The 12,089-nt window shown below is 45.5% G+C and overlaps 1 protein-coding gene across 1 annotated transcript in view; it reads left to right on the top strand.

The window, feature by feature from the left end:
- The window catches only part of CCDC91 (coiled-coil domain containing 91), a 116,586-nt gene that overhangs the window by 83,926 nt on the left and 20,571 nt on the right, over positions 1 to 12,089 (top strand). Inside the window, 1 exon segment of the mRNA XM_033148222.1 lies at positions 8,003 to 8,112. Coding sequence (XP_033004113.1) covers positions 8,003 to 8,112 — 110 coding nt within the window.

The raw sequence follows: 12,089 nt of genomic DNA, 5'->3' as shown, positions 1-12,089 counted from the left end.
CTACAGGCAGGAAGGGGGAGAGGCAGGAGACAAAGAGAAAGACCTTTCATCACCTACAGACAGCCACCCAGTCTTAAACAACAACTCACCCACAATAATACAACAACAGGACTCAACATGGACACTGGTATCAGAGCCTGCAATAAAGCCAGATGCCAACTTTGCTGCCACATAAACCCGGACAACACCATTACTGGCCCCAACAACATCGAACATACCATCTCAGGACTATTAATTGCTCATCTTCTAACATTATGTATGCCATCAAATGCCAACAGTGCCCTTGAGCTCTCTATATTGGACAAACAGGCCAAACCCTCCGCCAAAGGATAAATGGACATAAATCTGATATCAGGAATCACAAGACAGAGAAACTACTAGGAGAACACTTCAATCTCCCAGGACATTCTATACAAGATCTCAAAGTAGCGGTCTTACTGCAAAGGAATTTCAGAAATAGACTGGAAAGAGAAGTTGCTGAATTGCAACTAATTGCCAAACTCAAAACCATGGAGAGACCTGGTCTGAACAAAGACATTGGATTCTTATCTCATTATACATGACAAAGCTATCTTTAGCCATATCACCCCTTGCTTTTTCCTTTAGGACTAATTGCAGTCGTTAACAGTCATCAGCAGGTTTTCCACACCCATCAGCCAGTCACCCATTCCCACCACCCTTCTGAGTAATACCCCTCCTCACTCTTTCACCATATATAAGGGTCTGGTGACTTCTATTTCAGTGTATCTGAAGAAGTGTGCATGCACACGAAAGCTCATACCAAGAACAAACTTAGTTGGTCTCTAAGGTGCTACTGAAGGATTTTTTTATTTTTTATTTTGTTTTGACTATGGCAGACCAACACAGCTACCTACCTGTAAGGAGACAAAGAGTTAACAGAAGAGAGGTCTGGGATGCAAGGGATCTGAGCCTCAACACCACTTGCCTAGTTCCAGCATGGACAGAGAAGGAATGCCAGTTCCGTCTGCGATGGAAAGGCAGGAATGGAAGCAACAAGAACAGAGGAGGAGGGGTTTTTTCCCCCCAGGTTACTTTGCTGGAGGAAGAACCGGAAGGGGGCACTCCCAGTATCTGCCAGCGATGAGTCAGACATGTAATGAATTACTCTGAACTGTACATATGTATATATAATAAATACTGCAAAATAAATCTCGGATGAGCAGCAGTTTTTCTTGTGGGGAGCATCCTAACCCCATCACATGTGGGTAGGGGAAAGCAAAATATGAAGTTGGTATAGTAAAAGAAAATATATTTAAGTTACCTTGTTACTTCCAGGATTTGTGAGCACCCTGTCTCTTCAAAATGCCAAACGCATAGAAATCTGGAAAAAATAGAATACCATAGCTTTTTTTAGTGCCTAGAAAAAATCTGGGTCATCACTGTGTAATAGTGATAAACAGTGCTGCTGTCAAGGAGCTATCAATGAGCCAGGACATCCTCAGGGCAGGGCACACAAACAGAAGATATGGAATGCAATTAGCTTTTTATTAGCAAAGAAACAACAATACAACAATGTCCATGGTTCATCTTAATGAAGGTGTTGCTGAAACTAAGCTATAGGCCCACCCTTCCCCTCTAACCACTCATCCTACCAAGCAGACAAAGGCTGCATCAAGGGGGTGAGCTCCTCCTCTGTGACGGTCTGGCGCGTTGCTTATCTACATGCAGAACCCTCCTCAAGCGGAGCCGGGGTGAAGGACAGTCAGCAGAACTGGGACTGTCTGACTCTCAGCTTCTAATCCTGTCCTGGAAGGCCCTTCCTCTCCTGATCCCCTTGATCACTCAGGTCTCCTGCTTCTATCAGCTGCCAGCTCGTCTCTTCTGCTGAGTGCTCCTCAGTGTCTCACCACCAGGCTCTGGTCTCTAAGGTGTCATCTTCAGAGTCCTCCTTTGGGGGGCTCTTGGGCTGGTGGCTCCCACCACTCTTCTTTATCCAGCCAGTCCCTGACAGCTCCTCTCCCCTCCCCTTCTGTGGCACAGCCATGAGGAGGTACAGAGAAGCTTAATCACAGTTTAGCATAGCATCTGATCCCTAAACTATGGTTAATCTAAACAAAGGTTAGATGAAACATGCCACTTTATAAACAATGGTTTGAAAAGTGAACATAGTTCAGATCAATTAAAAATTCTGAATTAAAAAACTGAAGCAAGAGCTTCAGCCATTTCAGGGTGGGGATAGGACAAGCAGGAGAAACCAAAGCTCACTGCACCTCAGTCTTGTAACAGTAAACCATTGTTTATCATTATCTGTACAAGGCCAATGTGTATAAAGCCCCTCCATTAAAGTTCCGAAAATGTTTCAGTTTTCTAACTTTTCCCTATAAAAACAACTTATTTTCTCTACAAACATCTTGAATGTTACCTAAATCCAAGTTTTCCAAGTAACTTAATAAATTGGAAATATTGTTCCTTGTGGAGACATAAATATGACAGTGATAAATGATATTATGTCACCAGGGGAATGCTGAACGTTTTTTACAGTGGTATCTGCAGCAGATGTACAGTATAAGCGAGTCCAAAATATTATTTGTTTCCTTTGAGCAGGGTATGTTGGGATTTCCATTTCAGACATATGCTATCCAGGTGGATAAATGCAAATTATAAAGGAGACTTATTATATTCAAAGAAAGGCTTTGCATAAAACTTCTTAGTTTTTTTTTGGAATGTAATATGCGTGAAAAACATGACTTCCTAAAATAAGTAAAGTTCTGATTACAGTACTGCACTTGGCCTTTCCTCTGCAGCTTTGTGTTCTTTGTAATATCATTGGTGTGGATTTTGCATGGTGTGGTGTGCTGGCAATGTTCCACTGTTTTTGTTCTATCTTTAGCATCTTGCTTATATTTGACATGGTCCTTTTAAAGACCAATTCATATATGGTAACTGTCAGAATAAATCACTGGAGGATTCTTCAGTCAGGTGGGTTTGGGGGGGGGGGCTCTCAACCGTTGGCGTGCCACCAACTGAAAAGGATAAAATTGTACACAAGCTGCAAAATCCACAGTTTTATTTCTGTGAAAATGTTTCTCTCATCTATTGGATGAAAGCAATGGAAATTCAGTGGAGTTTACTCCTTAGTAAATATACTTCAGATTGAAGTGTTGGTCATATATTTATTAAAATAGTTAACATCTTCAGTTTGAAAAATAACAATCTCCAAGGTATAAAAATCTGTATTAAAAAATGATGACCAAAATGAATGAATAAAGTAAAACAAATAATTAAATGATTAAGTAATCAATAGAAAGAAACTGCAGGAGGGGAGAGTGTTCTTGTGCTCTGGTCCTGCTTGTGGGCACTGTGAGAACAGGAGGCTGGACTAGATGGGCCACTGACCTCATCCTGCAGATGCTCTTCTTTCGTTATTGTAGAGCTATGTCTGCCGACAATTCACTACATGTGTCTTTTAATGAATCCTTCATCCAGGTTTGTTCCCAACAAAATAATAATCAGTGATAGTGCAACATTGCTACAAACTGGCTGTTGTGCCTTACACACACACGTCTCTCTCTCTCTCTCTCTCTCTCTCTCTCTCTCTCTCACACACACACACACACACACACGGAGGGAGAGAGAGATAGAGAGAGAGATGTGAGTTTGCTAAAAATAGAATGCAGTGCCTTTCTCTGGGTAACTGATGTGTTGCAGTGAATGTTCATTCTTTTGGTAGTTCTTGATTATTGTAACTCACTCTGAGACTGACCCAGAAACTCCAGCAGGTGCAGAATGCCGCAGCGAGACTCCTTACGGGTTCCTCTCTGCGGGATCACATTCACCCAGTGCTATACCAGCTGCACTGGCTCCCAGTGGAATACAGCAGGCATGTCCAACAGGTAGATCATGATCTACCGGTAGATCACCGGATGTCGCAGTAGATCACTGGTAGATCATTGGCTCTCCCCAAAGAAGCTGAACAATTGTGGCTCCCCTAAAAAAAAGCTCAACATTTTACCTCCTCCCTGGAAAAAAACTCAACAACTTTGGACTGGAACCTCACCAAAATAGGCCTTCCTTCTTCCTAAGAAAAGCTCAACAACTTTGACCTGAACCCCAAAAAGGGGGTAGATCACCGTGAGTTTTTAACTCTGTGGGTAGATCACAGTCTCTTAGGAATTGGCCACCCCTGGAGTACAGGATCAGGTTTAAGGTGCTGGTTTAAACCTTTAAAGCCCTATATGGCCTAGGACCCTCGTACCTATGGGACCACCTCTCCTGGTATGTCCCACGGAGGACCTTACGGTCTTCAAATAAAAACATCTTGGAGATCCCGGGCCACAGGGAGGTTAGGCTGGCCTCAACCAGAGCCAGGGCTTTTTTGGCCGTGGCCCGATCTGGTGGAACGCTCTGTCACAAGAGACTGGGGCCCTGCGGGACTTGACATCTTTCCGCAGGGCCTGCAAGACAGAGCTGTTCCGCCAGGCCTTTGGCCAAGGCAGTGTGACCCCCTCTCTCCTTCTGTAATCCTCATAGAACTCTAGCCCAATGGTTGCCATTAATTTGATTCTGAATTGATTTTAGAATGTATTTTAATTAATTGACTGTGTGATTTTATGTACACTGCTATTTTTACTTGTTAGCTGTTCTGAGCCCAGCTTTGGCTGGGGAGGGCAGGATATAATAAATAAAAAATTATTATTTATTATTAATGTCTCCTCCTGTATTTATGCTCTTCTGTATATTTGTAAATAAGGAACTATTTATAAGAAAGGAGATTCCAACTAAACATCAGGAAGAACTTTCTGATGGTAAGAGCTGTTTGACAGTGGAACAGGCTTCCTTGAGAGGTGGTGGAGGTTCCTTGGAGGTTTTTAAGCAGAGGTTGGATGGCCATCTGTCAGTGATGCTTTAGTTGAGATTCCTGCATTGCAGGCAGGGCTGTAGCTAGGTGATCTTGCACCCCTGGCAGAACCGTCCAGGGACAAATTAGCCCCCTAGCCACAGACAAATTAGCTCTTCTTTCCGCCTCTCCTCCACCCCCCACCCCATTCAATTCCTCCCGCACTTCACCTTGTATTGAATTCTTTCACAAAATCCACTATTTAATTTATTATTTCTTAATAAAAGGTTTCAGCAAAGAAAATGACATTTTGATGTGAGTTGACAGTTTTTTAAAATGTAATCAGTTGTAAAACAATACACAGATAGACCTAAATGAAACGTACAAACAATGCCATACTGATTTGTTCCACAATGATAACTTTACTTTTTTTAAAAAGAATTTATTATTTTCCAAAACAAACATAAACAAGTATACCACCTCATAAAAAGAACAACAAATACAAAGCAGAAGCAAAACAAAAATAAAAGAAAGAAAATACAAACCTACATACCTAACACCTACACCGGAACACAACTTCTTTAATTTAATTATATTCTTGTTTCAATCTAATTAGGGGGACTTCCCCCGTTCTCTCCACTACTTTCAATTCCAAACTACTTTAGTAACTTTCTATCATCTTATTCCTCACTTAAATTCATAATTTCCATCAAATCTTATTTCATTTAACATTAAAATTACAAAGTTATTTACTTCTTAATACAGAACTTTTTACTTCATAATACAAACTTAACTTCTTATAATCTTAACTAACTTTATTCATCATCAATATATCAAAATAATTACAAAATACAACTTCTTAATACCCTAAGGCTGCTGCTAATATTTCTAAATACATCTTATATAATATAAAACTATCCTTCTTTAAAAACAATTCCGACATCTCTTCTCTATAGCAATCAAATTTCCTTTTAACACTCTGATTTCGGGGTCCATGGAGGGCCTTCCTGATTATACATCTAAAATCTTTCACCCCACCCCTCTTCTTACCCTTTTTCTCCCCACTTCGGCCTCTTTCCATCCCTTTCAAACCATGTCCAGAATATCCTCTTTTTCATTGTATCCAAAAACCAGAGCACTGTCCAATAATCTCCTTGCCGAGCTCTTCAGGAAATATGATAAGTCAGCATCCAGCATCTCCAGTTCGAATTTCCAGTTATCTTCTGATTGTGGTTCCCAAAGTTGTTTTTCCCATCATTTCTGGGCTCTCACCCAGAAATCGGATATAATACTTTACATATAATCACCTGCAATGCTCCCACTGCTCACTTCCTACTAATGGTGCTTATATTGCTCCACTGGTGGCCGGCAGCGCAGAGTGGCTGGCAGGCAGGCAGGCAGGCAACAAGGGCAGCGGCTGCGCGGCAGCCAAGCCCTGACGGCTGCCAGCCACTGCCTTCGTGGGTTGCGATGGCAGTAGCTGCGGCGGCAGCAGCAACCCCTCATGCGACGAAAGGAACCTCTGAAGCCTGGCACTGGGCTGTCTCCCTCCATCATCCACCCACTTGGCACACACTCCCCCCCTCCAGAGAGAGAGACGTGTGCCCTCTCGCCTTCCCTCATGTTACGTGCTGCGCCCAACCTCAACTGCCCTCCTTGTCAGGCTGCCGAGAGGGGGGGAGCGTTGGCTTCTCTTTGGGGCAACGCCTCCCTCCACTCTCTCTCTGGGCCGCGTGTGTGCTCCTCCCGCAGCCTCCTCCAGCTCCTCTTCCCACTCAAGTGGCTCTGCTGCTGCTGCTGCTGCTGCTGTGACCGCCTCAAAGTTCGTCCGGCAGCTCTGGCAATAATCAATATTTTAATTTATGGACATATTTTTAGTTGATTTTGCGCTGCCCCCACACCTGTGCCCCTATCGTAACTGGCAAGGCGGCGATGGCAGCGCTTGGTCCTCCTCCCTCAGCGGGGACTGTGGCCGTGGGGGCTCCCAACTCCAGCTCTTTCTCCCCCCCCATGGCAGTTCACCCCCCCTCACAAGGTCTGAGGGACAGTGAACCAGCCCCCTGCTGAAAAGGTTTGAGGACCCCTGGCCTAAACAATCAAATACACTAATAGTGTGTCTCAGGGAGCTGGTTCATATGGGGGGGGAAAGATATTTGTAGCTCTTGGTTGTATATTTGGATAATCCTTAAATTACTTACTGTTATGGTTAATTGTGGATTATGCCAGTAAAGAAAGTGCTACTTTCTAATGTTATTGTAAAGCAACAAGGAACCCTTAAGGCTAGTAATGAAGTAATAACCATGTGTTGCAAAGTAGAGATATTTGTTTATTTTTTCAAAGAGTTTATAACCCACAAGTGACTTAGCTTCAGGCCTTCTTATAAACACTTTGGCAACAGCATTTCTGCTTTACATTGTAGGGGGGGGTTGCAGTGGGATAACAACTGTGGCATAACTAGGTAAAGGGCATGCGTCAAGAGGTTTGGGGCGGTTCACGGGGAGACCTGCCCTGGATGAAAGGCGGGCCTGGATCCTTTATTTGTATCACAGAGTTGTGGGGTCAGTGGAGGCTGCTCCATCTGGGCAAATGGGGCTCTCCTCCAGCCCTCACTGCCTGCCTTTTTACAATCCTAGAGGGGTGCACTGCTTCTTGGTCTCAGTATTGCCCTTGTGGAACACGGCAGAGAGGAAGAAGGGGAGAACATTTGCTCTGCCTGTCCTGGGATCTACACCACTCATTGTTAGCCCCCCTCTTTCCATCCGTCCGACCAGTCAGAATGGGCACTAGCAACCACTGTGGGACCCATCCTGTACAGGTTTCAGTCACCTTTTTGGTGGCACATAAGAAGAGCCTGCTGGATCAGGCCAATGACTCGTCTAGTCCAGCATCCTATTCTCACTGTTGCCAGCCAGGTGCCAGAGTTTCTGGATAGTAACAAAACCCTCTCCTACTGTTAAAAGGGCTTCTAGGGTCCTAGAGGTGCAGGTGCCAGTACCGGATGTGTCCCTGTTGCTCTGCCCACTTACATGCCTCTGCTTCCTGCATCCCTTTTGCAAGAATCGTCAGAGGCTGATGTCCAAAGCATATATGTGCTGAGGCAGGTGTGTGAGAGGAGGGAAATCTCTTTATCTCACTATATGTATATGAGGGTGAATATCTGAAGTAAACTGTATACACACTGTAACACTTATTATTTTATTGTAGTCAATTGTAAAGCAGCCATTTTAGAAGAGCAAGAAAAAGTGAAAAGCTATTGAAAAGCTGTGAAGCAAACAAGAGAAGAGCTGATGGAATATATCAAGGAGCAGAAAAGGGTAAGCAGCAGTCTTAAACAACAGTTGGCATTGATGCTAGAGAGAAATTATTAGCTCTGTGTAATCTTTTGAGAAGATGTACAGTAAATGTTCTGGGAGCTTTGCTGAATGGCATGAATCTGTCTGGAATCATAGAGTGTACTGTGTATCCCTGCCATATGCTATTGATTAGGATTTTTTTTTTTAAAGACTTCTTGTGCAAATGTGACATATCATACTGGTGTAATTACCAAGTTTAAGCAAAGACCACTAGTTCCAACACAAACAATACTAGGATACTACCAGTTGCCTAGTTATGTCATGGATTATTCTCTTCTCAACACACTGACAAATGGAAGTTTATTAATTTCCAACCTTTTCAGTCATATGTTTAGAAAGTGATGTACCAACAATTTTTTTAATAATGTGTTACTAGATTCCATAAACTAGTGGTCACAAACAAGAAGCCATGTTCTTGAAATGTTGTGGAGTGTGCAAGAATGTTTAAAAACATCGGTATTTTTTCTGCTGTCTAGGGAGTGAGCAATTTTACGTGGATTCTTTGTTAATATAGAAATTGGAAGTTAACCTTGACAATAGGAGGATGGTATAGTTATAATTACAGACAAGGGGAGAATGGTGGTTCTAAGAACTGGAAGGGCTTTGTTGTCCAATCACTATAGATCTGAGTTCTTCATAAGAAACAAAGGGAGCCTCCATCATTAAGGTTTAAATTATGGATATACTAGTGGTTTAAGCCCATTAAAATAATGGGCGCTAGAACATATGTGTAGACCCGCGTTGCTTGGGGGGGGGGGCGAGCGAAGAGAAAGGCTGCCGTGTCGAGAGGGTCTGTGAGCCCGCCCTCAGCCCATGCCTGCCTGAGGGGAAGCGGTGTGACGGAGGAGAGACTGGTGGCAAGGCGGCTGGGCCAAAGAGGCCTGCACCGCAGTGTCTCGCAGCCCCAATGGCGTCCGCGCTGGCGGGCGCAAACAGCGGCAGCAGCAGCGTCGGCAGCGTCTCGCGCAGCCTCCTCAAAATGGCCGCCTCTCCTGAGCGACCTGCGGAGGCAGGTCGGTTGCTGTGGGCTTGGCGCTACGGAGGCACCGCTGAGGAGGGTGGCAGCCGGCTGGCGCCCGTTCCCCCTGCGGCGGCGGCCCCGGGCAGACGTTGCGAGCTGCAACACCATGCAACCCAACTCCGCAGCCCTAGCAACAGAAGGTTGCTCCCCCCACGGCCCGGCCCCTTCCTACCCCTGCAGCCCAGTGCGCAGACTGACCGCGCTCAGCTTCTGCCTCCGCCACCCTTCCTTCCTCCCTCCCTCCCACCTTCTCCTCGCGCACCCCCGGATCCACTCCTTTCCTCCCAAGGTAACCCATGGGAGCCCTCTTCCTCCCAACCCCAGCCTGCGCATCCAGCACCGCGTTCAAGTGGGAAGCAGCTCCGAAGATGCGCAGTCCCATCCACGGGAGCTCGTGCTGTAATAAAAGCATCACGCTTTTCAAGATGCCCCCGGTGCGAAGGCTAGTGAGGGTTGGTTTCGGTTCTTTTTTCCCCTTGCTGCAATGAATTAGCTGGGCGAGGAGGACCGGCCTGGCAAGGCCACCCTTCCCTTTCTCAGGAACCGCCCTGGACGCTGCCTGCAGTCGCATTAGCAACCAGGGCCGCTGCTTCCAGCAGCCATGGATCCTTCCTTGCTGCAGGTTTGTCAGAGGCACTTCGGCTCGTCCCTTCCCTCCTATCCCGCGAGCGAGATTTTCCGTTCTTTCCTCCCGCGCCCGCGCCCCTCCCCTTTGGGAAATGCGCCACTCTCAGCGGCTTCTGCGCTCCTCCTTTTCTCCCCCCGACGTTTTGGAAAGCTACCGGAACTCTCTCAAGGGAGCCTTACAGCCCGATCCCCTGCGTGCATCGCCTTTCCTCGAAAATAAATCCAATTTAAGTCCAACGGGACTCCTTTTTAGCCAAGGCAGCCATAAGGAAAGAACTCCGCCCTGCTTTTGGAAAAGCGGAGGAAGCGAAGACTTTTGTCAGGGTCGGGGCACATTAGCTGCGACGCGAAGCTGAGCGCGTTGATGGGGAGGATGAGAAGGGATGCCACGCTACCGCTCCCGGGCCGCTAGTTTCAGCGGTGAGAGCAGCAGCGTAACCTGCCTTCTCACGCCTCCCCTCGTCCTCTGGGGTGCCGACGTTCGGATTCAACTGCCCCGCTTGAACTGCCGATGCTGCTCGCACCCGATCTCTCTCCATCCAATCCCTGTGTCCCTGGGGCACATGCGCAGTAGCGCAACCCAGAGACACACAGACTGGACGCAGAGACACTTGCATTTATATATATAGATTAGTGCACGCTTAATGGACCAGTGCCTGGCGTGCTCTGGTCCATGGGGTCACAAAGAGTCAGACATGACTAAACGACCCTAAACAACAACAAATGGGTGTAAAAGGTAAAGGGACCCTGACCATTAGGTCCAGTCGCGGACGACTCTGGGGTTGTGACGCTCAACTCGCTCAGTAGGCCGAGGAGCCGGCGTTTGTCCGCAGACAGCTTCCAGGTCATGTGGCCAGCATAACTAAGCCGCTTCTGGCGAACCAGAGCAGAGCACCGAAACGCCGTTTACCTTCCCGCCGGAGCGGTACCTATTTATCTACTTCCACTTTGACGTTGCTTTCGAACTGCTAAGTGGGCAGGAGCAAGGACCGAGCAACGGTAGCTCACCCCTTCGCGGGGATTCGAACCGCCAACCTTCTGATCGGCAAGCCCTAGGCTCTGTGGTTTAGACCACAGCGCCACCCCACGTCCCCTTATGGTTGTACACATTTTCTAAAATAAATTCATTTTCTGGTCAACCTGCCATCCCTATCACCAGTTGCTTGATTTGTAAGCAGCTGGAATGACTGTAAATGCATGAGGCACAAACACACAGGAAGCTCTGCTTCCCACTGAAATCAATGGATTGTGATGTTTGTAGAATTATTGTAATAATATTGAATTATTAAAAGTAATTAATTATGTTTCAACAGCGAGTTAATGGCATATCACAGAATACAGTGGTACCTCGGGTTACAAACACCTCGGGTTACAAACACTCAGGTTACAGACTCCGCTAACCCTGAAGTAGTACCTCCGGTTAAGAAACTTTACCTCAGGATGAGAACAGAAATCGCGTGCTGGTAGTGCGGCTGGCAGCAGGAGGCTCCATTAGCTAAAGTGGTACCTCAGGTTAAGAATGGTTTCAGGTTAAGAACGGACCTCCGGAAACAAATTAAGTTCTTAACCAGAGGTACCAGTGTAATGCATACAATATTTTTTTTTCTATGGGTTGTTGCCTGCCCTATCTCGGCATACAAATAAACAACTACTATCCAGATTCTGAAAAGGACATGAATAAAATTCATACTGAAGCACCATATAAAATTAACAATTACTTCATGCTTGCTTAGCAAAGAATCAAATAAAATGCTTTATAGTGCTTCTGGAAAATGTTCAGGCTTTGATTTTGCAAATACTCAGTGTAAGGGAATTTTGTGTTGTTAGGCAGCCACCAATGGTGTTTTTCATCCTGTAGTGACAATATAGGGAATGAGAATCTATTTACCTACATGAAATATTTTCATTTTAAACTATGGTCCTTACCTGCCATGCATCGTAAAAAGTTACAACAGCTAGGCGTTTCTGTGCATTTGTAAGTGTATTGCTTTGCAACTGACCTAGCTGAATATGATTAGTCTTTTTCTGAGTCAGACCATTGGTCAAACCAGCCCATTGTTGCCTGCTTCAGGCTTCCCGTCTACCCTTGCAGAGTTGCACTTGTGATTCTGTGGTGCAGTGTGAATCATTATGAACTAATATAAAACCTTAGAGAACGCATTGTAGAGCATAGTTTTAACTGAAAAGTGTCCACATTTTGCTGGTCCTTGGGGAAGATTCAGCTCCAGCATCAGAAAGGAATTACACTTCCTTGCATAATTTGTTTGTTTTGTTTAGTGGAAGGGTATTA

This window comes from Lacerta agilis, chromosome 5 (assembly GCF_009819535.1).
Source record: "Lacerta agilis isolate rLacAgi1 chromosome 5, rLacAgi1.pri, whole genome shotgun sequence".
Taxonomy (NCBI): domain Eukaryota; kingdom Metazoa; phylum Chordata; class Lepidosauria; order Squamata; family Lacertidae; genus Lacerta; species Lacerta agilis.
Note: the sequence above shows the minus strand (reverse complement) of the source record. Positions and strands in the feature narration are given on the sequence as shown.